The sequence below is a fragment of the Lissotriton helveticus genome, chromosome 2_1, assembly GCF_964261635.1.
Source record: "Lissotriton helveticus chromosome 2_1, aLisHel1.1, whole genome shotgun sequence".
NCBI classification, from domain to species: Eukaryota; Metazoa; Chordata; class Amphibia; order Caudata; family Salamandridae; genus Lissotriton; species Lissotriton helveticus.
This window is the reverse complement of record NC_136059.1, coordinates 1,988,270,113-1,988,296,324: the sequence shown is the minus strand read 5'-3', so window position 1 is coordinate 1,988,296,324 and position 26,212 is coordinate 1,988,270,113. Positions and strand designations below refer to the sequence as shown.

Genomic DNA, 26,212 nt, shown 5'->3' with positions numbered 1-26,212 from the left:
CTGGCAAACTTTAGATTGGCAGAGACATAGCTACAATTGCTTTTTTGTGTACAGAATATGCAGCTAAGTTGATCAGGCTACAATGCTGATGTTTGAATGTGGTAGGAATAAATTGCATAGTTACCCTGGAGAGACTGTGGTCTCTGAGGTTTACAAAGTAAAGGGGTAAATATTCCATCAAACCATGGATTTTAGCTCTCTGCTTCTAAAGAGACTATGGTGTGCCTAATAATGTAGGTACAGACTGGTGGAAATGCTTTGTGAGCACTCAAACTCAGATAAACCAGGCAAAGAATTGTTTAAGTGGGTTAACTCCTTTCTCAAACCCCGCGAACTAACTATTGAGGCTCAACCGTCGCGCTCACTTTGTGAGGAACTCTCCGACTTCTTTGACAATAAAATTTGTGTAGTCTACAGCTATTTTTTCAGACGGAGTAGAAACTGTCAAAGCAGATGTCAGGTGTTACTTCACATATGGAACTCCTTTCTTGGTTCTGGCACCTTTCCTGATTTATGGAAGCATGCCACACTCCTGCCTTTAAAGAAAAACCCCAATGTTGATGCTGGGGTCTTGCCTAATTAAAGACCCATTTCTTTACTGCTGGCTCCAGCCAAGATGCTGGAAAAGATTGTCCAGCGACAACTGGCTACATTTTCGGAAAACAATAACATTTTACATGACACTCAATCTGGCTTTCGGGCCAGCTATAGTACTGAGACTGCCCTGGTAGAGGTGGCTGAATCAGTGAGGTCAGCGGTAGATTCGGGGGCATCAGCCATGCTGGTGATCCTGGATCTATCTGCCGCATCTGATACAATAGATCATGATATTCTGGTTCAACGCCTTCATGACTGCGGCATTAGGGGAACCGCACTTGGGTGGGTGAGGTCATTCTTCCACAAGCAAACTCAAAGGGTAGCTTTACAACCTTATCAGAAGCGCTTGTGTGTGGTGCCTCAAGGATAAGCGTTAAGCCCACTGTTGTTCAACATCTATTTGGCCCCCCTGATTTCACTCATTGCCAACTGGGGGGTCAAGGCAATATCCTGTGCCAATGACACCCAGCTGGTGTTCCCTTTTAAAGACCAGTTGGCTGAGTCCTTCAAAAGCTTTAAGAGCTGTCTCGCAGATGTCGCAGTTTGGATGAACAATAATAAATTAAAATTAAACGCTGAAAAAACAGAGGTGATGTTTTTTGGGACCAACAAGCCTCCTGACTCTGGCATGTGGTGGCCGCAGGTAATGGGGACACCACCCACCCCAGCAGGCATGGTTAAAAATCTAGGAGTACAAAGGGAGGCTGACCTGTCTTTCTCCTCTCAAATTCAGCAAGTAACATCCTCCTGCTCGGAAAATTGAGGTACATGAGAAAATGTAACACCCGCTACCAGAAATCTGCTGACGTACCATAGTTCAAGCAACTGTGACGTCCAGGTTGGACTAGGCGAATGGCCTTTATCTGGGACTACCTGCTTATATGGTTAAGATACTGCAATTGGTTCAAAATGCAGCAGCGCGATTGATTAGACGCAGGCCTATGCGAAAACACATCTCTCCGCACATTAAGGAACTTCACTGGCTACCGGTGGCCAATAGAATTAAATTTAAAGCCCTAACGTTGGATTTTTGGTCGTTCTATGGTCTCTGTCCCATATATTTGAAACAATGATTATCTGTCTACAAACAATCTCGCCTAGTGCGGTCCAACAATCAGAATTTGATGGTCACCCCACGAGTTAGGAAGGAGCGTTGGGGCGGCAGATCTTTTGTGGCAAGAGTAGCTAAATTCTGGAATTACTTGCCGCCGGCCCTGCGGCAAATGAATTCGGAATGCCTAATCAGGAAGGCAATTAAGACATGGCTTTTTAACTTGGATTAATTCTGTGGTATGGTTAAGGTTTGACCTTTTAATGTGCTGTCACCTGTCGCTATAGCGCGGGATACCTTCTTTGGGAGGTAGCTGTTTTGCGCTTTATCAATGGCCGTATTATTATTATTATTATTATTAATAAACATTTCCATCACATTTATGTTATCTGTAGACTGTCCTGTGCACCTCGGCTGCCAGTTGCATTTCTCTGACAGAGGGATACAGAGCAGTCTGTTTTTAACACTCTTATGGCCGGCAATCCCATTCAAACAGTGCTTCTAAAACTTAAATGTGTCGATGGGAACGTCTTCAGTTAGCACATCTGGGTATATTTAAGGCTTGCACCACTTTATATCGAGATGGGCTATTTAAAAAAAATGTAAGTGATCAAGGCAATAAGCAAAACAGCACCCTAGCAAGAAAATATCTCCAGCCCATAGAAACGATATACTACTTACTAACCGCACCCGAGTTACAGCATAGGACAGCAGAGTTGCCTAGGTGGGAGCGAAGTGCAAGCCAAATACAAAAAAGAGCACATAAGAAGAATTCAGCAACATCACTGGCGTCTCAGCCATCACAAGGCTGGCATTATTTGTGCATTTCCACACTCTCCTAAATTAATGCCTTTAACATCAAAGTGTGAGCTCTCGGCTGCGATCTGCTGAGCTCAGCACCTTTCTTCTACTCCGAGTCATCCTTCCAGTGGGGGTTAGAGAGATAATGAGCGAGGCTCCTGTTAGGCGGAGCGGTGGCATCTCAGAACCCTTCGTATCGGCACAGCTTCTTTCTCTCTAGCACTGCTGTGCGTACACAGTCCCAGGGATATGCACGAGGCTGTTGAGTCCTGAAATCATTCGAGGGAGTGTTTTCCTCTTTTACTCTGGCTATGTTCACACACATGATAAATACCCTTCTAACATTTTTAACATTTCCATTTTTTCCCCACAGCCGCTGGATTAGCAGTGACTATAATTGTGTGAATAATGCTTTTTAGTGTGGTTAATTTAACCCATGATGAGTGGTGCTTGGCGAGGCTGGCACTAATCTCGGATACATAGATGCAGCAATGACTTTGTCCATCAATGAAAGCCATAACTTGTACTTGGCTTTTGGTGGACATCTTGGACATAAGAAGGCTAAAAAGCCTCCCCTTCCTTTACTATCTCCTCCGCCAGAAGTGAACGCTCCTGCTCTCTGCTTCAACTTGCAAAACCTGTTGGCGGATGTGAATGCCATGGTGGATTGTTTGACAGCCAAAATAGTCAGATTGCTGACTAGGTACCTTCATACAACCACCTCCATCCTTTTTCATGCTATTTCTATAGAATTAAGTGCACACTACAGCGTTCTTTCTAACATGTTAAACTATGTTTTAGATCACAAATGTTTCGAGCTCGAAAATAATACTGCTGCATGCGTGCATGCAAACATCGTGTGTTTTCTCAATTTGTCAAATTCTGAGGCCTTCATTTTGGTGCAGGAATACCGCCTGAGCAATATCAATGGTAAGTCCTAAAGAACTTCACCGGAAGGGTATTATGGCCCCATTCTGTTTTTAGCTGCTTAGAATGAGGAATAACCTGCAGCTTTGGAGTTTGCACACCCAATTAATTCAGATTTTCCCTGTTTACAGTCAGTTTCCAATTAACAAGTTTTGGCAAGTTTTTCCTGGAGAAATTTGCACAAGGAATATTTTCAGAGGCACACTAGTTCCACACAACTCGGAAACCCATGATCACGCACATACACTGTCCCAATCACAGTATTGAAACTAGGTCTTGGAATTAGTTCATACAAATCTTTTTGATTTGAGAATACTGGAAATACATAGTTATTAGTTTACATACTACCACTGTGCAAATTTGCGGATAATTTAGTCCAGCAAAGAGAAATGCTGCTTAATAAAACAAATAATAAATAATGAGTTTCTTGAAACCACAACCTCTACCTACATGTTGTTATGTGAAGGGTGAAAATAGTTATGCTAATGCCAGGTCTTTTGGGTTCACCCTAAATACCAATCTCACTGTCAAGAAACACATCACCAATTACCAAGAGAGCCTAGTACCATCTCTCTTTACTAAAGCCAGTGCAAAACTTTCCCCCAAAAAGCAACTTTAGAACTGAAGTTATCCAATCATGAATTCACTCTATGTTAGCCTTTGACCCTCCATTGCCTGTTGGCTAGGTTTGGACCATAGAAATATCACATACATACATACATACATACAAAAGCAGTGTTCGGAACCATCATTATTTTACACATTCTTATTTTGAATGCATTCCTATTTTAGTATTTTATTTTTAGGTTCTTGAAGGAAGTTACGGTTTGACATATACTCAATCAATCAGTGGTCTGTCTATCTTCTACAACTCATAGCTGCCAAGTTTTCAGATTGCTCATGTGTGACATTTTCATGTTTCCAGTGTGCTTATGTGTGACATTTTAATCCCATGGGTGTGACACTCCGAGTTATACTATGTCATGAGTAGAACAAAGCAGTTATTCCATGTAGTGAGACAGAAGTCTGAAATGAGCTCTTTCGGTGCAATTTAATGAAGTGCAAAAAGCTTCAAAACAGCTGCAATGGCGCACAGCGGCTACAAATCTATGCCAATCAAAAGCCACACACCACTATCTGTGTACTGCAAGTAGGATTGCCACCTGGTTGTTTTTGTTACATGCCTGGCATATATTTTTAAATCCAATCCAGTGAATATAAAGAGGATAGCAGTGAAATACAGTATTTTTGCCGTTTGAGACTTACACCTCAAATTATGCCCATGACTTGCAGTGACTGACTGTTGTGTGAGCTTGTCTGAACTTAGTCCTTTTATCCCCTCTTTTCTGCCATAATCCAGTGACATAGCTCCCTACACCCAGCAAAGCTGTTTGATTTTGCATTCTCCATGCATTGAAAAGGGAAGCTAAAGCTGTCTGAACTGTGACCAAGGGCCCAGTTCTTATAACGCCTAGGGATCCAATCACAGCACAGAAGGAGACAAGGAGGCTTGTCTCAACAAGATACACAAGTTGTGCTGTCCTCATGGCAACCTCACCTCGCTTCGACCTGCCTCTGACAGCCATAGGATGGGCCACCAGCAGACTGACAGCAGCAGGTCAGAGCTAGTGCTAAGAGTGCTTGGAGCATTATGGAAAGAAGAGAAGCAGACAGTGTAAGAGGAGGCAGCTAACACGTGACTAATACATTTCAGTGTGGTTGTGCACGATCAGGCACTCAAATGTGTAAGTCTAACACTCGATGCTTGGCACCTGGCAGGGCTGAGAACTGCCAGTGGGAGTGTCTAAAAATGATTAAGGAGTTGTATGAACTGAAGACCTACTAAAGAGAACTGGAGTGCAACCAACAACTAATTTCACAAAGGATCCTAACAAAACCAACCAATATTAGTTGTAAATTACTGTTACCTGTATTCGACTATTTCCCCAGTCGGCAACTATAATGTTTCCATTGGTGTCAACGGCTACTCCCGTTGGCGCATTGAACTGTCCATTTCCTTCTCCATTGGAGCCAAACTTCAGCAGGAACTCTCCTTCTGGATTAAATACCTGAATTAACATAAAATAGTCAAGGGTTACAGCACAGCGGTTCAGAAAAGTATATCTTATCCCGAGCAGTAAGTAAACATATAAATAAATAAAACGAATTTCGTTGTGCGCATTTATATGTTTACTCACCTGTATTTGGCCGTATTCCATAGTTTACTACCCCCCCACCTTGCCCCTCCCCACGTCACCGCCCGGCAGCACTCCCACCACTGACCGCTGCTGGTACATATGGAGTACATCAGGGTTCTTTCTTGTTGCCGTTTCCTTTTCAATATGTACATAGCACTGCTGGCTAAATCTTTGGCAAACCATAGGCCTAAAAATGTATATGTATATGGAAGGCTCCCAGATATTGTTAATACGGTCTAACAACCCTGTCTAACAATCATGAGACTTTCTAGCATGTTACTACCTTTATCTGGGGCTTCAACCGCTTAAAGCTGAACACAGAAAAGACAGAGACCCTAGTTGTCAATGGAAATCCCAATTTATGGCAGCCCACTCATTTGCATTCCCAGTTAGGCCTATGTCTTGAACCATCCCCTGTAGTCAATAACTTAGGTGTTAAACTTGATGGATCTCTTACAGTTAAAAACAATCTGTATGGTTGCTCCAATAAACTGCATTTTGCAGAAAATGTTCCCCATTTTAACTGAAGCAGAAAAAATCTAGATGTGATGGCCATTGTCATGTCCAGATTAAACTATGCTAATGGGCTATATCTTACTTGGCTCAACACTTGATCAGAAATGCAGAATGTGGCAGCATGACTCGTTCTGGCCGTGCCTTCTTCTTTGATGGCTCACTTCCACTCGCTGGCTATAACTGATCATACACAAATAAAGGTTCTGTGCCTCATTTTTAAAGTCCTTAATAGTTGGGCACCAAACGTTTTGGCAAAAAGGTTTGCAAAATATTGCCGCAATTGTAGTTTCTGATCATCAGTTAAAAACCTGTTGGCCGTCCCCAGCCTAGGATTCAGAAATCCACGGGGAGGATGCGAGGGTGGCAGAGACAAGATTACATGCGTTCCAGGAAACAATTAAAATCCTGGCTCCTCAAACAGCCATATCAGGTGTAGTGCTGTCCGTGCTCTCCTTCTCATAGAGCGCCATGAAAGCCTTGGGTGGGTGTGTGCTTTAAACTTAGCTATAACATAACAATTTTTTGTGGGAAAGCTTTAATAGGCTATAAACAAATGGTTTTCCAAGAATAGTGCATATAAATTCGAAGATAGAACACAGCCTTGATTTCAACCATTTCCATGTTTGTAAATAATTCTACTAAACACCCTTACTGGTCGCTTAGCCATAAAACATAACTACGGCTAAGCTTTGTATTCCTGGGTCTAGGATCCTGAGACAAGCATCCAGGGGCCAGCATCAACTTCTTGGTTGGGCCTAATTAGTACGGTAGCTCGATATATGATAAGCAGAGGCCTTAGTAGCCTCCTATTCCACCTAATCCGAAGATGCCTCAGTTCAGTCTATACCCTCTTCCATAGGCAGCATCCTCACATCTGTGTGTTATTTACTGCACCAGTGGCTCTTCCTGCTTCGAGAGGCACTGACTGCATTAGTGCTATGATTGGCAACAGCCTTTGCAGGCTCTACTAGTGCCCTTACCCACTTGAACCGGTCCCAACAGTGACACAGTGCAGCCTGTATCCTCCCATGCTTGTTCTAAAGGCATCTTGCACACACTAATTTTTGCTGGCCTCTATCTCTACTCTAGAGAGTCATTAATGAGAGAGGAACCAGGGGAGGACTTTCATACTTTAACTTGAAAGCCGGTCAACAGACATGATGTCCCCTGGGCATTGATGCCTCTATGTATATATAATGTGATCAATGGGCATTGTTATTGTTGCATCTTCGTCTATTTCGTCATTACAATGTTCAATTATTGAGATGGTCCCACCTCAATCAGTGAACAATAGAACCATGAAGAATAGACTCAGAGTGATGGAATTACTGTAAGTAATTAGAAAAGACCCACAGCAGGTGCAGTGCTACCAATACAAGATGTATGAGAGGCCCCTATATCTCAATTAAGGCTGTCTTTTACTACCAAAGTCAGGACTGAGGGACCCAACTTCCATTAGAGTCTGTGGCACTCTTGTTACACCACTATTGAGATCTGTAAAACGTGTGTACCCACTGAAATCTTTCAGCTCACCAGAAATGTATTTCTCTTTCCCCAGGATTGCTCATGTCTGGATGCGCCAAATCGTTGTTTCATAGTTTTAAGAAATTCTCGAGCCATATATTTCAGAAAGGGGTGCAATCGAAGTAAACAGGGACATAATTCCTTACAATTAAAAATCTGCTCACTTGTAGAGAATGTGTCAGATCACACAAACTGACTGGAACTTGTTAATCCTTGTAAGCCTGGCCTCCCACCCGTGGCACCTATTTTAGAAAATGGTCAAATAAAATATGTGCCGTGGACATTACCGTAGAACGTGGACGGAGAGAGGCTGTGTAAGCATGGGATACTTGTTCCACAGGAGCAGACTCACTTTAGTTGTAGAAGCACAAACCTATGTCTCAGATACAAACCAATAGGATGCGAAGGAATGTGAGCAAATCAATAAAGCCTCCATCAGCACAAGGATAAAGCTGACAGAATTCAGCTTTCTCCATGGCACACGCACAGAAATCCCATACACTATCCATTAAATAAACCAAAGTCACATAGGAAGCTGGCCCAAATGTGGCCTCCCTCTGGTCAGGTTTATAATATGATATAGGAATATAATAAGAACTCTGATCACCGGCGCAGGTTGGGAGCAGACTGGCAATATGTACCAGCCTTCGTTTCTCCAAGACCATGAAAGCCTGTTTACTGGCATCTTCTGACTACCCATAAAAATATAATGAGAAAGCAAGCAGCAACAATGGCGATTACATTAGTGAAGAATTGTGTAGCCATTAGGTGGATGAGTCAAATGTTCCCAACATAGGGAACCGGTTGAAAAATGTGGAGGAAAGCCTTCTACTGATGGAATATGCATAAAGCCAACGAGGAGAGGGTAAAGGTTGGAAGAGGACCTCCATACTGTTGTTTTTACAGGCACTACTGTATCCAGTGGGCCTACATCCACCTTTTCATAGGGGAAATAAGCAATATGTAGATATGGAATAATCAGCAGGCCTGGCGACAGACATAGCTAAGGTGATGTCCCTGGATGGATCCTCATGGAATGAGTAAGAATCACCCAATCAAACACTCACTGCATGGATTTGGTTGATGTTGGTACTGAATATTACTAAATGACAAGTTTTATTCCAATTATAACAGTTTTTTCACATTGTATTACATGATGCTTGTAGGTGATGTTTTTTTCTTTTTGAAAAGCAATAAAAATAACGTTCAAAAATGGAAAATTGACCAGTTTCCAAATATGTGCCTTTTGTGAAATATGATAAAGTTTGAAAGCAGTCTGTTTACCTCCTCAGTGTGCTATATGTTCTTACTACAAGGACCGTTCAATAATAATTTCCATATAAAATTAGCTTTCAGTTTTATTTTGCTCATTCTTTTCAAAGAAGCCTTAGTTACTCTACGAGACCCTTAGCTTAGTGAGCAACAACCCATCTTCATTCAATGCCTGTTCATCTCTATCAGGGCACGCGTCTGCCCCAAACTAAGCAAGATCTTATTTTCCGCATCCAGGGCTCGCAGGAATAGAGACGCCCTTATTGAAGCTAATGCCCATCCTCATTTTGGAAGCATGATTTGTGCAACCCAGTCATTTGGCTCATTTATCCATTATCACTTCTATGAGTGTACTTTGGGAGTCAATGAACGTGCCCAAGACCCTGAAGTCAGCTGGTACAACTAGGTCTGGCTTTGTGATATCTCTTTTGTAAGGCTCACAATGCACACACAACTTGACACTGATGAGTGTTCACATCCCATTGGCATTATACCTCTTTGCAGAATACTTTTAGCTCCAGACATTCTAGTGTCTGATCTTGCAAGGTGCCAGCAGAGTATGCTTCTTTGTATTTTTATTTAATCCCATTGGAATGAAGAGTTTGCCAAGTGATTCTTCAGAAAAATCCTGTTGCAGTGGATGAAGGTCAGATAGTCTCACCATAGGCTACTGATGTTCCACAAGAGCCAACTGCACCTTATATAATAGTCCAGGGAATTCAGAACAGACTTTGAAAACCTATTTCTTCATCCTAGCAGACCTTGACAGATATGCTGAGGCTAGGTTCTAGAAACAGAGGAGCATATTAAGGCACAGAGAATACCGAACAGAACATTCGCATGGAGTCCTTGAATACAGATGCCTTTCTGTGTGGATTGATTGACTAGAGTTAAAGCTGCACCAGGGAAAGCTAGATTTAAAATCGAGGACTTTCTCGGACTGGAAATCAATGGTTTAAGCTACACTCAAAGTGGAGGACTTTCTCTCACTGGCATCAGATGGCAAAAGCTACATTTAAATTCGGGGACTTTCTCTCACTGGACTTCACATGACGAAAGCTAGACTTATACTGTAAGACTTTCTCTCACTGGACATCAGATAATGGTTTTCTTTGCTTGCTTTACCGTTGCTGGTGAGAAAAACCCCAGAGTGCTCAATCTATTATGAAATTCATATGGGCGTGATGGCTCATGGACCCAGGATCTGGCTCCATTACATATTTTTATCCGGTATTTTCTTCCAGGAGGATGCCTTCAAATATGTCACAGTTCTGGAACATGTGTTTTTTAGCAGGGGCAAGAGGAGTTTAAGACCTGTAGAGGAGGTAGGTAAATGGAGACATCGATGATGACAACTCGTGTTTTAAGATTTGTGAATTTAAACTATTTTAGGTTCCTACACATGGTTGATACTATTATAGTGGGTGCTGGAGAAATTCTAAAATGCTTCAGACATAACCCGGATGAAGGTATTGTCTAGCACACTGCGTTTGCAATTTTGTGGAAGGATAGTTAAAGCACCATAATAACTTTAATGTTCCCATACATTGTAGACTATTTTCTTATTAACACTTTTAGCAGCTTTGAGGCTTGTTGCTTGGATGTGGAAATGAGAGTCTCGATCCACTAACAAGCATTAACATGCCATCAGGTTTGGCTTTAAACGAATGTTGCATGGTAATGTGAAGCATTACACGTAAATAGCATGGTAATACATTTTTATTTCTAAGGAAGCAAATAACTGTAGAATAATACTGGTGTAGGTTAAAAGGTCAAGTGACAGTCGCACTGTCAAGCCAGACCTAAAAACCCAGGGAGGTTAATGGCTGCCCTCCTCCCAATTTGTGCTGCTGCCAGGGAAAACAACTTAAATGATCTAATTATCTTAACACAAACACAACCCCGAGTATAGTTCAAAAAACTAAAACGATGAGGCACCTACTGGGCCAAGCTACAATAGGGGATGCTGCAGAAATACCCGTTGATAACATTATACAAAAAAATATGGATTCAGCCATGAGGGGCCGCTGTTGCCTCACTAAGGCTCCCTCTCAACATATGGCTACACAATTCACATGCATTCATCTGCATACTAGTGAACACGAAGTGCCTGATAGCTTACTGGGAATCTTATACTGTGTCACGTTTTTCCTCGCCAAGGCTTCTATATTTATTAAGGCTTCACCCAGGAGAGAGGCCAGCGCAGTTTGGATCAGACTGAGTAGAATGCGTTACAACCACGAGGAAGAACTAGAGCCTGGGAAATTAAGATTTACCTGTAAATGGTCAGGGCAAAATTTCTCGTTGCTCCATCAAGAACAGACTTTGGTTACATCCATTGATGCGCTACCCATGTTTAACCCTAACACGGGGAGAGGAATCGCTGTCTGTAGGTAAACTAGAATATTCTGCAGTCTGACGACCAGTCGCGGCTCCTCCGCTGAGGCAGAGGATCGTCGCCCCACTACTTTTAGCAGTGAAATAAAGGGAAAATAAAATGATAATAAATCGCTTTATTTTCATTTTATTTTATCCTACTTCCGCAGCTTTGCGTGAGGGGGCTGGGGCAGGGGAGGAGTGGTAGCAACCTCCTAAGTGCTCATTGACTGCTTAGCCCTCTCGAGCTGGCCAAACAGTCTTGCGCACTTTGCATGTCCTCTATGGAGATTACATTACAGCCTGTGTTGAGAACATGCCCAGGCTCCCAGTCAGCGTCTGAGCGCAGAAGCACGCTGCTCAGAGCAATCACAACGCTGCTAAGACAGCGTTGTGATTGGCTGACTGCCAGTAGAACAGCGAGGTTTCTGACAGTAGGGCCTCAGCACAAGGCTAAGTCGTAGAAAACCTAGGACCAGAGGCCCTTCCTCAACAGAACCACTGAATTAGTATGTTGGAAGTTTCGTCCTATTTATGGCAGCAATACCAACTTACATTCTTCCTGCCTGGTACTGCCACGAGAAGTATTTTGAATCCAATCAGAAAAAAATTGGTGAATTGGAACAAAGACACAATAGGTCGAACTCGAGGGGATCGTTGGGGTTTATGAATTTTAGGTAAAATTAATCTCGTCTACAACGCAAATGGCTGTTAGCGTTCTGTAATTGCCAAAGACACCCCTCCTGGTATGTTGTAGAATCCAGAATCACAATGGCCCAAATCTTAGACAAGATCCGACCAGGATTATAGGAGCTCCTAGAGGAAGCAAAGGATTCTAAGTAGACTATTGCATTGTCAGAGAATCCAAAGATTCCCTATGTTAGTTTTATCTAAAACGGAACTGCTCCAAAATGATTGACTATAAGAAACATGCAGCAGCTCTAAGTACACAATTGGCAGTATGGCACTGAGAACATACTAGCTTCAGTACAATATTCAAAAGCATGTCAGTTGGCATTAATCTGAATGTTTCTTCTCTGTCACTAAAATATATGTTTTTGTGATTTAAAGCTTTACAGATGTTGGCAACAAGAGTCAAGCCAAATTGAGTGTGGACCAGCATTTGTACTATTGTTTTCTTGTTGTGTCTTTGGCACACTTTAACCTGCAAAGATATATTGAGAATTTAGGTCCTGAAGAACGCCATACACCTCCTTGTATGGTCAGTACGATTGGCAGGAACACCCTTTTGTCACATACAGGGTGAAGTCATGTCCCCTTTCCCCTTTTTTGGGACATTTTTATTGTGTTCCTTGGGACACTCATCAAAGTCATGAGATTGTCCAATGAGAGCCATTTTTAACCTCACTTTCACTGCTCTCTGTTGCACTCTGCGCACCTACACCACAAAGCCCTCATTGGTGAAACCTTGCAAAAACCATTAAAGAGCTCCTTTCTAGGCTTGGGAAAGCTGTAATCCAGACCACTAATACACTTTTTAAGTGGTATGAGGAGGAATCCGATGATGATGCATGCCACCCAAGGGTGGGTGACGGTTTTCCATCCTTAAAATTCAGATATATTTCTTCTTCGAAGAAAACTTACACAGTACTAACATGATCCAGTTATTGATTACTTTGATCAGACCCCAGCATTCTTTCTTTGTTTGATTACTTTTGATGATAATGCAGGTTGGGTATTTAAATACTCCCCTTTTGCCCTCTTTGTGTTGCTTAAAATGGTGTTAAGAATCAGCACGTCGTTTGAGTCAAGTTGTTGAACAATCATGCAGTCATTCTTATTTAGGACTGTAGATGACCGGCTTTTGGAGGCTGGGGCGCCGTGGCTTACAGAGATGCTCAAGGTTAAGGCGTGGGGCTTCCAGGTCATCATTGGCAGCGGCACTATTTAAACACCAGTTAGGCAATGGACGCTACTTGCTGGAAACGTGAAACAAAGGTGATAAAGCCTGGTATTAAGAACTTCCCACAGCACAGAATACATTTACAATTGCATAGCAAATAAACATTCCGCTGCTTGTATGCAAGAGTTTATCCTATATTTAATTAATTTTGGTTTTGAAAAAACAACGTTTTTGATACAGAAAATGTAAATGATCCAACAATATATGTAAATGTTGGTTGTTTACTTCAGGACCACGAGCGACGAGACTGCCTACTTTTTCAGGTTTATCAAGACCTCCAACCGTTTACAGAACGTGTAGTGAGAGAGGATTCCTTTGACTCTGTTTTTCTGATTAGCATCATTTGTACCAGGACTCCATAGTTTTTTCATTGCCATCTCGTGTCAAACACTTCCACACGACCCACCGGTTTGTTTCTGCTGATGCCTGAGGAAAATCTAAACTGACACGACAGAGACCATCTTGCAGCCTGCATTTCTGCCCAGGAACTGTCGCACACCCAACCCCCTGTTCTTTGCAGTTCAACAGAAAGCCATGAGACACCCACGCCCTGTGTAAACAAGCTTGTTTTCCATCTCCTGCTCCCTGCCTGGTAAACATCCTTGACACCGTGATCAGGTTATCTGGACAATGGTCTGACTGTTGGGCCCTGATCAGGCTGATAAAACAATAACTTGAAAGAACGGCTTTGATCAAGCAGAGTGAACAATGATCTGTGTACCAAGCCTTGACCAGGTCACCAACTACAAACATCGTCTGGATCTGGATATCAGCTGCAAACACTGCCCTGATTGAACAATGGACTAATAACCAAAAGACTGGGATGAAAAATGTATAAAAGGCTTGTAAGCTACAGAGTGAAGTAGCAGCCTCCTCTGTCTTGTCTCTGACTAGCTTGGGACTCTGTTCCATAGCCCGGGCTATTGAAATAAATCTGGGTTCCTCCTGCAGACGAAGGCTCCTGTGTCTTCTTTTGCTAAGTATGGAAGGTATGGAAGATTTGGGCGGTTACCCCGCTGTCGAGCCCCAGTAAATGAGTTATCCCAGTTCTTCAAATGGCGCATGAACAGGGACTCCACGAGCACACAGGTCAGGCCCGGTGGATGTGAGGAGGTGCACGGAGAGACTCCGACGGAGGCGCCCTACCCGAGGGATTCTTGTATTCCGGTAGACCAAACGACTCACCCGCTGTCCCTCCACACCCGGTCTGGGCCACATGACCACGTTCTCGCTGGAGTCCCCTAGCAAATAATTTCTGGAGCTGGACACAGCCCTACATCTGCAGAAGAGAACTACCCTTGTAAGGTAAGGGTGGACTGATCATCCACCAAGTCTGTATGATTCTGCTATTGACTTTCGCAAAAGCCAAGTTGTTATTGACTTTTGCCAAAGTCAAGCAAGGGAGATGAAGTTTTAAAAACCCGCTGGTGTCTGTTCTGTATGATTCTGCTGTTATTGACTTTTGCAAAAGCCAAGCAAGCGAGGTGAGTTTTAGAAAACCCGCTGGTGTCTGTTATCTGTTTTTAAGCATGCCAGTCAGTAGTAAGTTGAAGAGATTATGTTGTTGTATTTGTACGCAGGACTCCCAGCTTGAGGTGGCCTGTCCGCTTCCTCCAGAAGGGCCCCCTGGCCATACGATGTGTGTTAAACATGGTCCTTCTGCCATAATGTTTTCCTCATTCTGGGTAAAATATACCAAAAAAAAGTAACGCGGAATTACAGTGGCCACTTTATGGCTCCTTTAATTCCCAAGTTCTCGCCAACTTAGAGGAACAATTAATGAAAAGAAAAACGCGCCCATCTATGTTTGAATCTGTCCGATTTTGGAGGAAAGAGATAGAGCAGAGAGCTAGAAAACAGAAGGCTCAAGAAAGAAAACAGGAACGTATGTCAATGGCCGACCACGCCAGAGAAAATTTACAAAATCAAATGACAAAATCAGTAGAAATAGCCGATAGGGAGCATGGGGTCCAGGTACAAAAATGTTATCCAGCCCGTGAGGAGAAAGGAAAGGGCCATATGGAAGGGGGAGAAGAAAGTGATTCCTTGCCTGATACCATGTTAGAAAGCCCTCCTGCATATGCCCCAATGTACCCTGCCCTGACGCCTCACACCCCGCATGCCCCCCTCCACCGCCCACTCCTGCCCCCACTGCCCCTCCTACTGTTCTCCCTGTCACACCGACCCTACCGACTTTTCCTATGACACCAACCACGCCCATTAACCCTGTCCTCGCTGCGGGAATAACAACAAGTCTCCATCCGCCCAACCCCTGCGGCCTTACCCCTACCCGCCCTTTTCCTACTTCCCCGTGGTCTACAGTTAAGCAGGATTTATATAATTGTTGAATTCCCCCGACTGGCCTCCCTGCGCTCTGCAGTCAGCTTTTCGTCCCTTCGAGAAAATGACCTACAGAAGCAACAGTGTGAATGTTGGATAAATAATGGGAATATTTATACCTTTAAAGAAATATGGTCCACCTTTTCTCAGTGGACGATTATGGAACAGACCACCTGGGCTTAATGGACCTTAGCTCACAAATAAAAAGAGGCGATGTTCAGGGAGAAGGGATGTTTGGCGCTATATCTGCTGTAATGGCTTACCGTGATATGACAGCTTTTCTCAACACCCCTCTGGAAACAGCTATGCCAATGAGAGAGGCGGCCCCTGTCTTTGTTAACGCACTTACCGATGCCCAAAATAATGGCCGAGGGGCTGTTGAAGCACACTGGCGCAGGTTTTGGGTTCATGTTCCTTGGAAAAGGTCAGAAGTAATGCAGTTAAAAGGACAATTACCAGATCCCCGGAAGAATCCGGCTGCCTTTTACAGAGAATTAGGTCAGATTATATCTGCAGGTACTCTCGTTCTTGAGGATATAGATTTACTTTTTGGTACGGTTGTCCCCACTGAAATTTGGGACAAGATTCGACATACTGACTATGAAGTGGCATTGGGAGGTAAATGCGCTGACTTAGAGGCTATGGAAGAAGCAAGGGTAGGGGGACTAAACCAGAAGCTGCCATCCTGACTTTGCTCGGTAAAATAATTACTTTATGAAAACACTTTTGCCGGAAACTGTCATTAACTGGGATAAAATAAACGCCTGTAGACAGCGAAAAGATGAGAATGTGGCTGACTTCTTTACCCGTTTTGAGACAGAATACAAGGGACATGGTGGTTTGGATCCCCGGACCCCAGGTTCTGGCCCAGTATTTGTCGATAAGTTTGTCAGAAACTTGCTTCCTGAGATCTCCACCAGGCTTAAGAAAGTTGAAAGTAAGTGGTCTGCCAAACTATGACTGGTATCTTGGCTATGGCACAATATCACGAGAATAGGGAGAATGAAGATAGAGACAGGGAAAGTAGGAAGGTTTGGGATCTTAAGACTAAAGCTCTTTGGCAGCAGGCTTACCCTCCCCGAGGTCCTGATGCCCGTGGGAATTTTAGACCTCAACTCCAACCCCTTCCGAGGGCTCGCCAGTCTACCCCCTCCAGCCCTCAACGCACGGGAGTCCTCCAAACAGATCAGTGTGCTTATTGTAAGGGTTACGGCCATTGGATAGATGAGTGTCCCGTGTTAGCTGAAAACATCCGAACAGGGAAGACTCAGCCTCGCGCTCCTAGGGAAGCGAGGCCGACTAGGGACCATGGCCCGCCCCATCCACAGGATAAAGAACGTAGGCCAGGGATGACGCTCCCGTCCAGCCGCGCCCGGCCAACAGGTTTGATGGGTACGAAGCAACACGCACTTATTACAATGATGATTATGATGAAGTTGATGAGACAGGATCCTACCAAGCATAGGACAACCAGGAAAGGGGTATTACCAGAGTGCAAATTCCAGTGGATCAAAGGGGCCCGTATGCTCAAATGTCACTTGTGGGGAACGAAAAGAATTTTCTTTTGGATACTGGGGCCACCAGGTCTTCTATTGCACGTCTGTCAGTCCCGGAGGCACTTCTTTCTGGCAATATGAATGTCTCAGTGGGTTTTGAAGGAACACCTGTGACCAGCCCTCCCTCTTGATATTGGCCCTGCACATGTTGACGCTCCCTTGTTCCTTACTACAGGTTGCAGTGAAAACTTGTTAGGCATGGATTTACTGAAAGCTCTGTATGCAACCATATCATGTAATCCCCAAGGTGTATCCCAAACAATTTCTCCCTCTGCAGCTTCCTACATGTATCTGTCCGGTCCCCTCCCACCAGTTGCAGTCTTTACCTTCCTCCCTCTGGGCATCACCAGACGCTGATGTAGGGTGTCTCAACATTCCCCCTCATGTGGTACGCATCCAGCCAGGTGCACTTCTCTCCCGCCTCCGACAGTATCGACTACCCGCGGAAGGAGAAATGGCCTTTTGACAATAATATCTGAATTGATGGACAAGGGCGTAGTGGAGGAGACACGTGGCAATATCTGTAACAGTCCCATTATTCCTGTTCTTAAAAAGACCAATGGAGATGCTCTCTCCCCTAAAATTTACCGATTTGTGATTGACCCGAGAGCCCTTAACAAAATAACTATCTCCCAAAATCCTGTTGTCCTCGACTTTACAGCCCTCTTAATGATGGTCCCTTCTGGTGCCACGCACTTCTCTGTCATAGACCTGAAGAATGCGGTTTTCAGCATTCCTATACATCCTGACAGCAGACATTTCTTTGGTTTCTCCCTTGGTGGGCGGAGCTTTAGATTCTGCAGCGCCCCTCAAGGTTTCACCGAGAGCCCCAGTATCTATAGTCAAGCCCTAAAAAGTCAACTAGATTCCTTGGAACTCCCTGATAATTCCACACTATTACAATATGTAGATGATCTCCTCATTGCTGCAAATTCTGCCCCAGCACGTAAAGAAGCTACTCTCTGTTTGTTACAACACCTTGCCCTCCATAATCACAAAGTCTCTTTGAAAAAGCTTCAATTTTGTTAAGAGAAGGTGACCTATTTAGGTCATCTTCTCTCGAAGGAGGGAAGGCAGCTCACCGCTGATCGTGTAGCCATTATCAATGCTATGATGGCCCCACGAACACAAAAGCAGGTGCGAGCCTTCATAGGCCTAACCTCATACTGTAGACATAACACAACTAAAAGGGAAGCAGGGAGGACCACTCTAGGTGCATAGCACAGACTAGAGAAAAAGACTAAAACAAGAATGTTTTCAAGGCTTTCCTAAAAGCCATGAGATCCTCTAACAGGCGCAATTCCACCGGGAGGGAGTTCCAAGCTGATGCCGCCTTTACACCAAAGGAACGGCCGCCCATGCGGCAGAGCCTATATCTGGGAACTACGACCAGGGCCTGGCCCTGGGAGCGGAGAGTGCGGGTAGGAACATAAAAGGAGAGCGAGCCAGACAAAATTTCAGGGCCCATGCCTCTCAGGATCTTAAAAGCGAGGCAGAGTACCTTAAAAAGAATACGCTTCCTTATTGGGAGCCAGTGAAGGGAGCGGAGGACATTCGCGACCGAACAGAACTTGGGGAGGCCGACAATCGCCCTGGCTGCGGCATTTTGTACCCGTTGTAATCGAGTACGCTCGGCCTGGTTGGCCCCTGCGAGAAGAGAACTCGCGTAATCCAGGCGAGAGGTGACAGTGGCCTGGATTACAAGCTGTCTGGTGGGGGCATCAAAGTACTAAAGAACAGGTCTTAAGCCGTTCAACAGACCAAAGCAGCAAGCCGCTGTTCTTTTGGTGTGCCCTACAAAGGTCAGACCCGAGTCTATCCACACACCCAGATTTTTCAGCTCCAAGACCGGCACCGGGGATGGTCCCAGCTCGGGTGGCCACCATTGGTCACCCCAAAGTTCCGCTCCCCTGCCGACAACCATAACCTCTGTTTTAGTGGCATTCAGCTGGAGACAGTTCCCTGTCAACCAGCTAGCCACCTCCTTCAATCCATCCTGAAACCTGGGGGCATCCACTTCCGCATCCCCGCTGAGAGTAACCGCCAGCTGTGTGTCGTCGGCATATGAGACCATGGTTAGGCCCCACTGCCTAGCGACATCAGCTAGCGGTCTCACGTACAGATTAAACAGCGTGGGACTCAGCAAGGATCCCTGTGGAACCCCCATGGCCAGTGGTTGGAAGTTGGACTTGAAGGGAGAGATGGAAACACAGAAGGAACGATCGCCGAGGTAGGAGCGGAACCATTGCAGAGCCTGCCCACCGACACCTATCTCCTCGAGCCGATGCAGGAGGATGCTGTGAGAGACAGTGTCGAATGCGGCGCTGAGATCTAACAATATCAGCGCCGCCGTCTGTCTAGCATCCAACACCGCACGGAGATGTTCCACCATCACAAGGAGAGCAGTCTCCGTGCTGTGCCCAGCACGGAAGCCGTTTTGTGTGGGGTCGAGGACATTGGTTCGAGTGAGGTACTCAGACAGGGCCAAGTTGACATGGGCCTCTGTTATCTTCGCCGGCCAAGGCAGCAGCGAGATGGGACGATAATTCTCGGGTTTAGATGGGTCCAAGGAAGGCTTTTTAAGGATGGGAGACACCACGGCCTGCTTCCACTTAGTTGGAACCACCCCTGTCTCCAAAGACAGGTTGACAAGGGCACACACCGTAGTGCGCCCCACAAAGGCCTGCTCTCTAAACAGAGCGGGCCTAACTGGGTCGGATGGAGAGCCAGATTTAACTCGCAAAGCAAGTTTGTCAAACCCATCTAAGGAAAGAGGGGGAAAGGAAAGCAGGGTGATAGCGTGTGGCGTCACGTTGGAGCTTCCCAAATCGATCCCTGTGTTAGGGAATGCCCGGTAGATTGTTTGGACTTTCCCCAGGAAGTACGCAGCCAGGGATTCACAGTGGGAGATGGAACTCGCCACTGCAGAGGAGGTTCGCTTCGCTACCAGATCCTTCACGGCCTTAAAGATAGTCTTCGACGGGTTTGGGCTACAGCGAAATTCTGCAGCATAGTAAGTTGCCCGAGCTTGACAGATGGCCCGATGGTAGATCTTAATGGATGCAGCATATGCAGCTTTTAAATCAGCTCCATATGTCTTTCGCCAAGCTCTCTCTGCCCGTCTACAGACTCTCTTCAAGGCACGCAAGGTGCTGTCGTACCAGGGGCTCGACTCTCTAATACTGATTTTACTCGATGTAATGGGAATCAGAGTGTCGAGAGCCCTGGTAGTCCAGGAGCAGAAGCGGTCATACCCCTCCTCCACACCTTCCAATGGACCCAACGGATCTTCTGCTAGAAGGTGGTGAAAATCCTCAAGCCTAACTTTATTCCACAACCTCCTTGGAACACATCTCACCGACGGGGTGGAAGGAGCCGTCGAGATGGGACACAGAATGGTCACCAAAAAATGGTCAGTCCATGTTAACGGAGAGATAGATGTAATATTCGTCCCCGGCAGGTTGGTAAAAAAGGGGTCAAGAATATGACCCCCTATGTGGGTAGGCTGCGAAACCTGCTGGACAAGCTGAAAGGCCTCTAAGTCAGCGGTGATGCTGCGAACCGCCAAGTTGGAGGGTGCGTCGAAATGTAAGTTCAGGTCGCCCAAGATGGAATAGTTGGCACATCCCATGACCAGTGTGCCAAGGGCATCTGGAAACGAACTCCGAAACACCACGTCACTGCCCGGCGGACGGTACACCACCATCCCGGAGAATGTAAATTCAGGGCTGACAGTGATTTTAAAAGAGGCACTTTCACAGCCGGCGATGTTAAGGCCATTCCACACGCATGCAAAGCAGGACCTGGCTATTAGCGCTATACCGCCACCTCTGGACGGTCTGTTCAAAGTGAACATAGAATAGCCAGGAGGACACACGAAATTTGGAATAGCTACATCCGTGTCTTGAAGCCAAGTTTCCGTAATGGCTAAGACATCTGGGGCACCATCCTCAACTAAATCATAGATATTTTGGTAGTGGCTCAGAGCTGATCTGACATTTAACTAATACCTTTCGTACTCTGCACGAGGCCATACCTGACAAAAGCGAGGGCCCAGGACACGTTATCCAACCTAGAGAATATGTCCTGATCCGGAACTTTCAACGGACTAAGAGCCTCGAGCCCCGCTGGACACAGCCCCGTCAGGTGTTACTGGCCACCCGCACCGCTGTGAAAGTAGAAGGTCGGAAGAATTGGGTTCATTCGTCTCACTGCCGGCATGTGCCTATGCCCCACCCCTATGATCAGTGGGTGAGGGAAGGACAAGGAGACTCAGAAACAGAAACAGTTCCGACGTTTGTCCCATTCAGCGATGCCAGACTGCATTCTACATATACGGAAGCAGAGAGTGACAACATACTGAAAGGAAGCGTGGAACCTTCCACTAACTCTGCTCAACACCAAGAACAATTGTTTCCCGACCATACTGTTCCTACTTCCGACCGATATAACTTGCGCCCCCAAGGGAAGGCTTGCCCCTGACTTCGCCAAGTGCTCATAGGCTGTAGGGCTGTGATCTTCCCAGATGAGTAGTGCTGGTGTGTCAGACTAAGGTATGCCATAGGGCTCCTTAGCACCTGCGCCCAGTGAAGCAACCACCAATCACAGACAGCCGCCATCATAGTAAATGCTTCATGTCTCCCTCATCCTGTCTATCTTTGGTTGGCTGTTACTAATCTACCATCCATCCTGTTACCTCACCAACTCCTACCCCGACTCCTGCAGAACACCAGTATTACACGCTACCAGCCCACGAATTACCCCACCGTGCAGAATTCTTAAACAACACCTTCATCCAAATGTTGCATCATCATCAGCTGATCATGAACACTTCCAACTGCTGGGTCTGTGGACTGATGCCGCATTCCATGATACACCCTGTTCCATTCTTTCCTTACCCCTTCTCCATCACTGGTTCTTGTCTTGCATGGTGGAGGATGATGCAGGAGGCCTACACTGTCAATGGTACTGCCAATTCTATCCTTTGGACATTTCGGGATGACTTCTGGCGGAACAGATATGGCAATGCCAATGCTCCTTTTTGCTCGACCAGCTCGTCCACATTGCTACTACCACCAGATGAACTCAGTGAAATGGTAGTATTCAACTCAACCACTCGATGAACATTTTCAGATTCCGCACAAGAAGGATACTGCCGGATGAACGAGGCACTGTGAATGTCATAAATGTGCACGGCTGTGTCTGCATCCATGGCCTAGGGACTACGAAAGTTGGTACCAGTACATGTGATATCACAAAAGCTTTGAACTCTACATCTCCTCCGAAGCTGGTGGCATCCCCCAACACCTATTTCATCTGTGGCACTGCCGCCTACACTTGGCTCCCCCGTAACAAGTCTGGTACCGGCTATCTGGCCTTCCTCCTTCCACCAACATACTCTACCCATGGAGGTTACCACCAGTCAATGAAGGGCACCCTGCGCCGCTCACGTAGGGGCGTCATATCAGCCGAGGATACAGCGAGCCAGGAAGCCTGGGACTTCTGTAAAGGTTTCCTTCCATTCTGGAGCCCCATGGCAAACAGTTGGGCTGTACGAGGACTGACCTGGGTCCTTGAGGCCACCATCACAGTAACAGTTGGTGCCCTCTCCAATATCACTGCAGACCTCCATGCAGAGCGCCTTTAACGCTCCAAAACCGCATGATCCTCGACGTCATCCTTGCTGATCGTGGTGGTGTATGTAAATTGATCGGCTCAAGCTGCTGCGTGTACATCCCAGACAACGCACCTACAGTGTACGATGCCCTTTCTTCCGAAATTAATTTGGATGAAGGCAGCTGGTCCCTCACCAGCTGGATCTGGGGCCTCCTTTTCCAGTGGGGTTGGAGGGTCCTCATCTTCCTTGCCTTGGGATTAGCTGTTCTGGTCTCCTGTTGCTTGTGCTTTCAGTGCCTGCCAGTGCTCTGTACAATGTGTGTCCAGACCATCAAGCCTCCACCCTCTAACATTCACAACACCAATATGATGATGATGATGTTCCAACAAGAAACAGATGGTCTTATGAACATTGACATTTCTTAAAAGTATTTGCCACTCAATAGCAAAAGGAGGTTCTGAGGAAAAGTGTTTTTCTGATTAGTATCATTTGTACCAGGACTGTTTTTTCATTGCCATCTCGTGTCAAACACTTCCACACGACCCACCTGGCCGTTTCTGCTGATGCCTGAGGAAAATCTAAACTGACACGACAGAGACCATCTTGCAGCCTGCATTTCTGCCCAACTGTCGCACACCCAGCCCCCTGTTCTTTGCAGTTCAACAGAAAGCCATGAGACACCCACGCCCTGTGTAAACAAGCTTGTTTTCCATCTCCTGCTCCCAGCCTGGTAAACATCCTTGACACCGTGATCAGGTTATCTGGACAATGGTCTGACTGTTGGGCCCTGATCAGGCTGATTAACACCTTAGCAGCTTCGTAAATAAACCTCCCCAGTGCTGCGCTGTCCATTATCCAGTGCTGAACTGGACGTCCAGCGGTCGCACGCAGCACTGGGGAGGTAGTGCCCGTGACGACCGTTGGCCGACGGCAGCACTTAAAGGGTTAAACAATGACTTGAAAGAACGGCTTTGATCAAGCAGAGTGAACAATGATCTGTGTACCAAGCCTTGACCAGGTCACCAACTACAAACATCGTCTGGATCTGGTTATCAACTGCAAACACTGCCCTGATTGAACAATGGACTAACAACCAAAAGACTGGGATAAAAAATGTATAAAAGGCTTGTAAGCTACAGAGTGAAGAAGCAGCCTCCTCTGTCTTGTCTCTGACTAGCTTGGGACTCTGTTCCATAGCCCGGGCTATTGAAATAAATCTGGGTATCTCCTGCAGACGAAGGCTCCTGTGTCTCCTTTTACTAAGTATGGAAGGTATTGAAGATTTGGGCGGTTCCCCCGCTGCCGAGACGCAGTAAGTGGGTTATCCCGGTTCTTCAACTCTCTAGACTACAGGTGTCACACCTTCAATGCAGTTGGTACACGTCTTACATGGACGTAGAATTCTTAATTATACAATGGCTCTCTTGAGTTTAGCCTAGGGAAAGTCCTTTCAGACAAAACACATGTCGGCTGCCTGTTTTGGATGATATGAAAATCGTACTTGATTTGGAATAAAGGATACATAAGAAAAATCATGACTGTTTTATGGACTTCTTATCTACTTGAGTGGCTAATAGCCAGCTGCAATGTATTGGACTTCTTTTTGTGCCTCGGCATTTGTGCAAAATGTATACACTTGTCTCACTGTCTGCATCACAGCGGCAAATACACTCACCTTCTTGTAAAAACGTTACACCCTCTGGTTAGGAACACAATAGATTTAAACCTATGCTGAGTTTTAATACTACTATTTCCATCTGTAGGTTTGGTAAGTCTGAAATATATGGATAGGCATTGATTCCTGCCATGAAGATGATGCTTATAGATTGTCCCTTGAAAACATCACGTTACTGTACATAATAATATTCAAGACAGTCCCACGTTGTCCTAAGGTTGCTTATACGTTTGATTGTGAACGGTATGCAATCTTTAAGTCTAAATTATTAATGTTAAAGCTAGGTTCATAGACTTGGTAAGTATTTATTTACATCATACACTCACAGGTATTCTTTTGTTTTAGTTAGAATTCATTGATTTTGATGTGACAGGGCCATTTTTTTTACCACCCTGAAAACTCTGTACCTTGACTTTCAAAGATAGACTGTAGGTAGAGAGTCCTTTCTGTTTTTGTCCTGATGAAACTGTCCAGGTTAACTGATTGCACTGAAACATAACTCCTCCTCATTTGGGTGACTGCTTTTAATTTTGCGCTAGAAATAGCACTTAATAAACGACCTGGATGCTTTCTTGATGCAATTTTTTGTTTACGTACCTTGTTGATTCTATGATTTTTACTGTAAAATGAAGTGTGCTGTGGATGATAGTAAACACTACACACTTGGTTGCCAGGTTGCTTTCCACATGCTTGTTTGACCACAACTTATGCTATGTGGGCTGCAGAATCTTTCAACTTCTTGCACCAAAGTTACTTAAACATGTCCTAGTTTCCAACCTCACGCATGTCCTTTATTTATCAGCTCATGTCATTAGCCTCCGCCTTTACTTCAACACATAGGGAGAGGGGCAGTTAGTTGTGCCAGTATTAGGGGACTCACCTTTATATTCTTTACAGGTAGAGAAAGTGCATAGGAGGTATCTGTGGGACCATCTTCTCCTCAGATCAACGCTCACTAGAGTGACCACCTCCCTCCAGGTCATTACAGACACTGGTTCCAGTTGTGGAATTTTGTTTGATAAACTAATGCTTCATTGGTGTTGTACTCTTGTTTTACTTCTATTGAAGGAATTCGACTAGCACGTCTAAAATCGACGGTTTGTAGGTGACAAGTTCAGGACTGGAGATTGTGTCCATAATGAACAAGAGTAATGTGATCACCCTACCTCACGCTTACTTGCAAACAAGAAAAGGCATTAAAGACAATCTGCATTTGAGGATGAGGCTAGGCCATGAACGCAAGGTGCGCTCATGAGGTGTATTTTTGATTTGCATGGTGTGGAAACAATACTCTCTAATGCTCAATTCTCATATAGTAAAGAGATTGTTTTCTAATTTTTGCCGGATACTCCTAAGGGACCACTGACCCTTGAATTGTTGCTATGTTTCACTAGTTCCAGGATTTTTCTTGTTTTTCACATTCAGATGATGGTGTCCCTGGTAATTTCCCTTGCTTTCCTTTCTGAATGTAGTACTTAAATGAAGTCTATAGTAATATTTTTTGAAAGAAGGTGAAAAACATCGTAAAACTGTGGCAAAAGGTAAAAATAAGCATCAAGAACCTACAAGAGTGAGATAAAGAGACAGGGTGTGTAGGGTGGTGGAAAAAAGAGGCATGAGGTGGTATGAAAACTAGGCAATCTTGGTATTCGACAACCCTTGTGTCTTGCGGTGCTTCCTTTGGGCCCCTAAGAAAAATTTGGGCTATTGCACTTATTTCTTTTTTTCCCAAGGTAACCACTGGTTAGAAAGTTCGAAGACTGTATAGGAAGCTAGGATGGTTGGGGTAGCGTTGTTATGTCATTGGCGGAGGCTCTAGGATTCAAGAGATTAGACTA

The 26,212-nt window shown here is 45.1% G+C and overlaps 1 protein-coding gene across 4 annotated transcripts in view; it reads right to left on the bottom strand.

Annotated features, from left to right (window-relative positions):
• Positions 1 to 26,212, bottom strand: part of TRIM2 (tripartite motif containing 2) — a 424,869-nt gene that overhangs the window by 44,272 nt on the left and 354,385 nt on the right. For all 4 annotated transcript variants that reach the window (XM_078676945.1, XM_078676941.1, XM_078676944.1 and 1 more), the window contains exon 11: positions 5,305 to 5,445. In XM_078676945.1, coding sequence (XP_078533071.1) covers positions 5,305 to 5,445 — 141 coding nt within the window. The remainder of the gene's footprint in view (positions 1 to 5,304; positions 5,446 to 26,212) is intronic.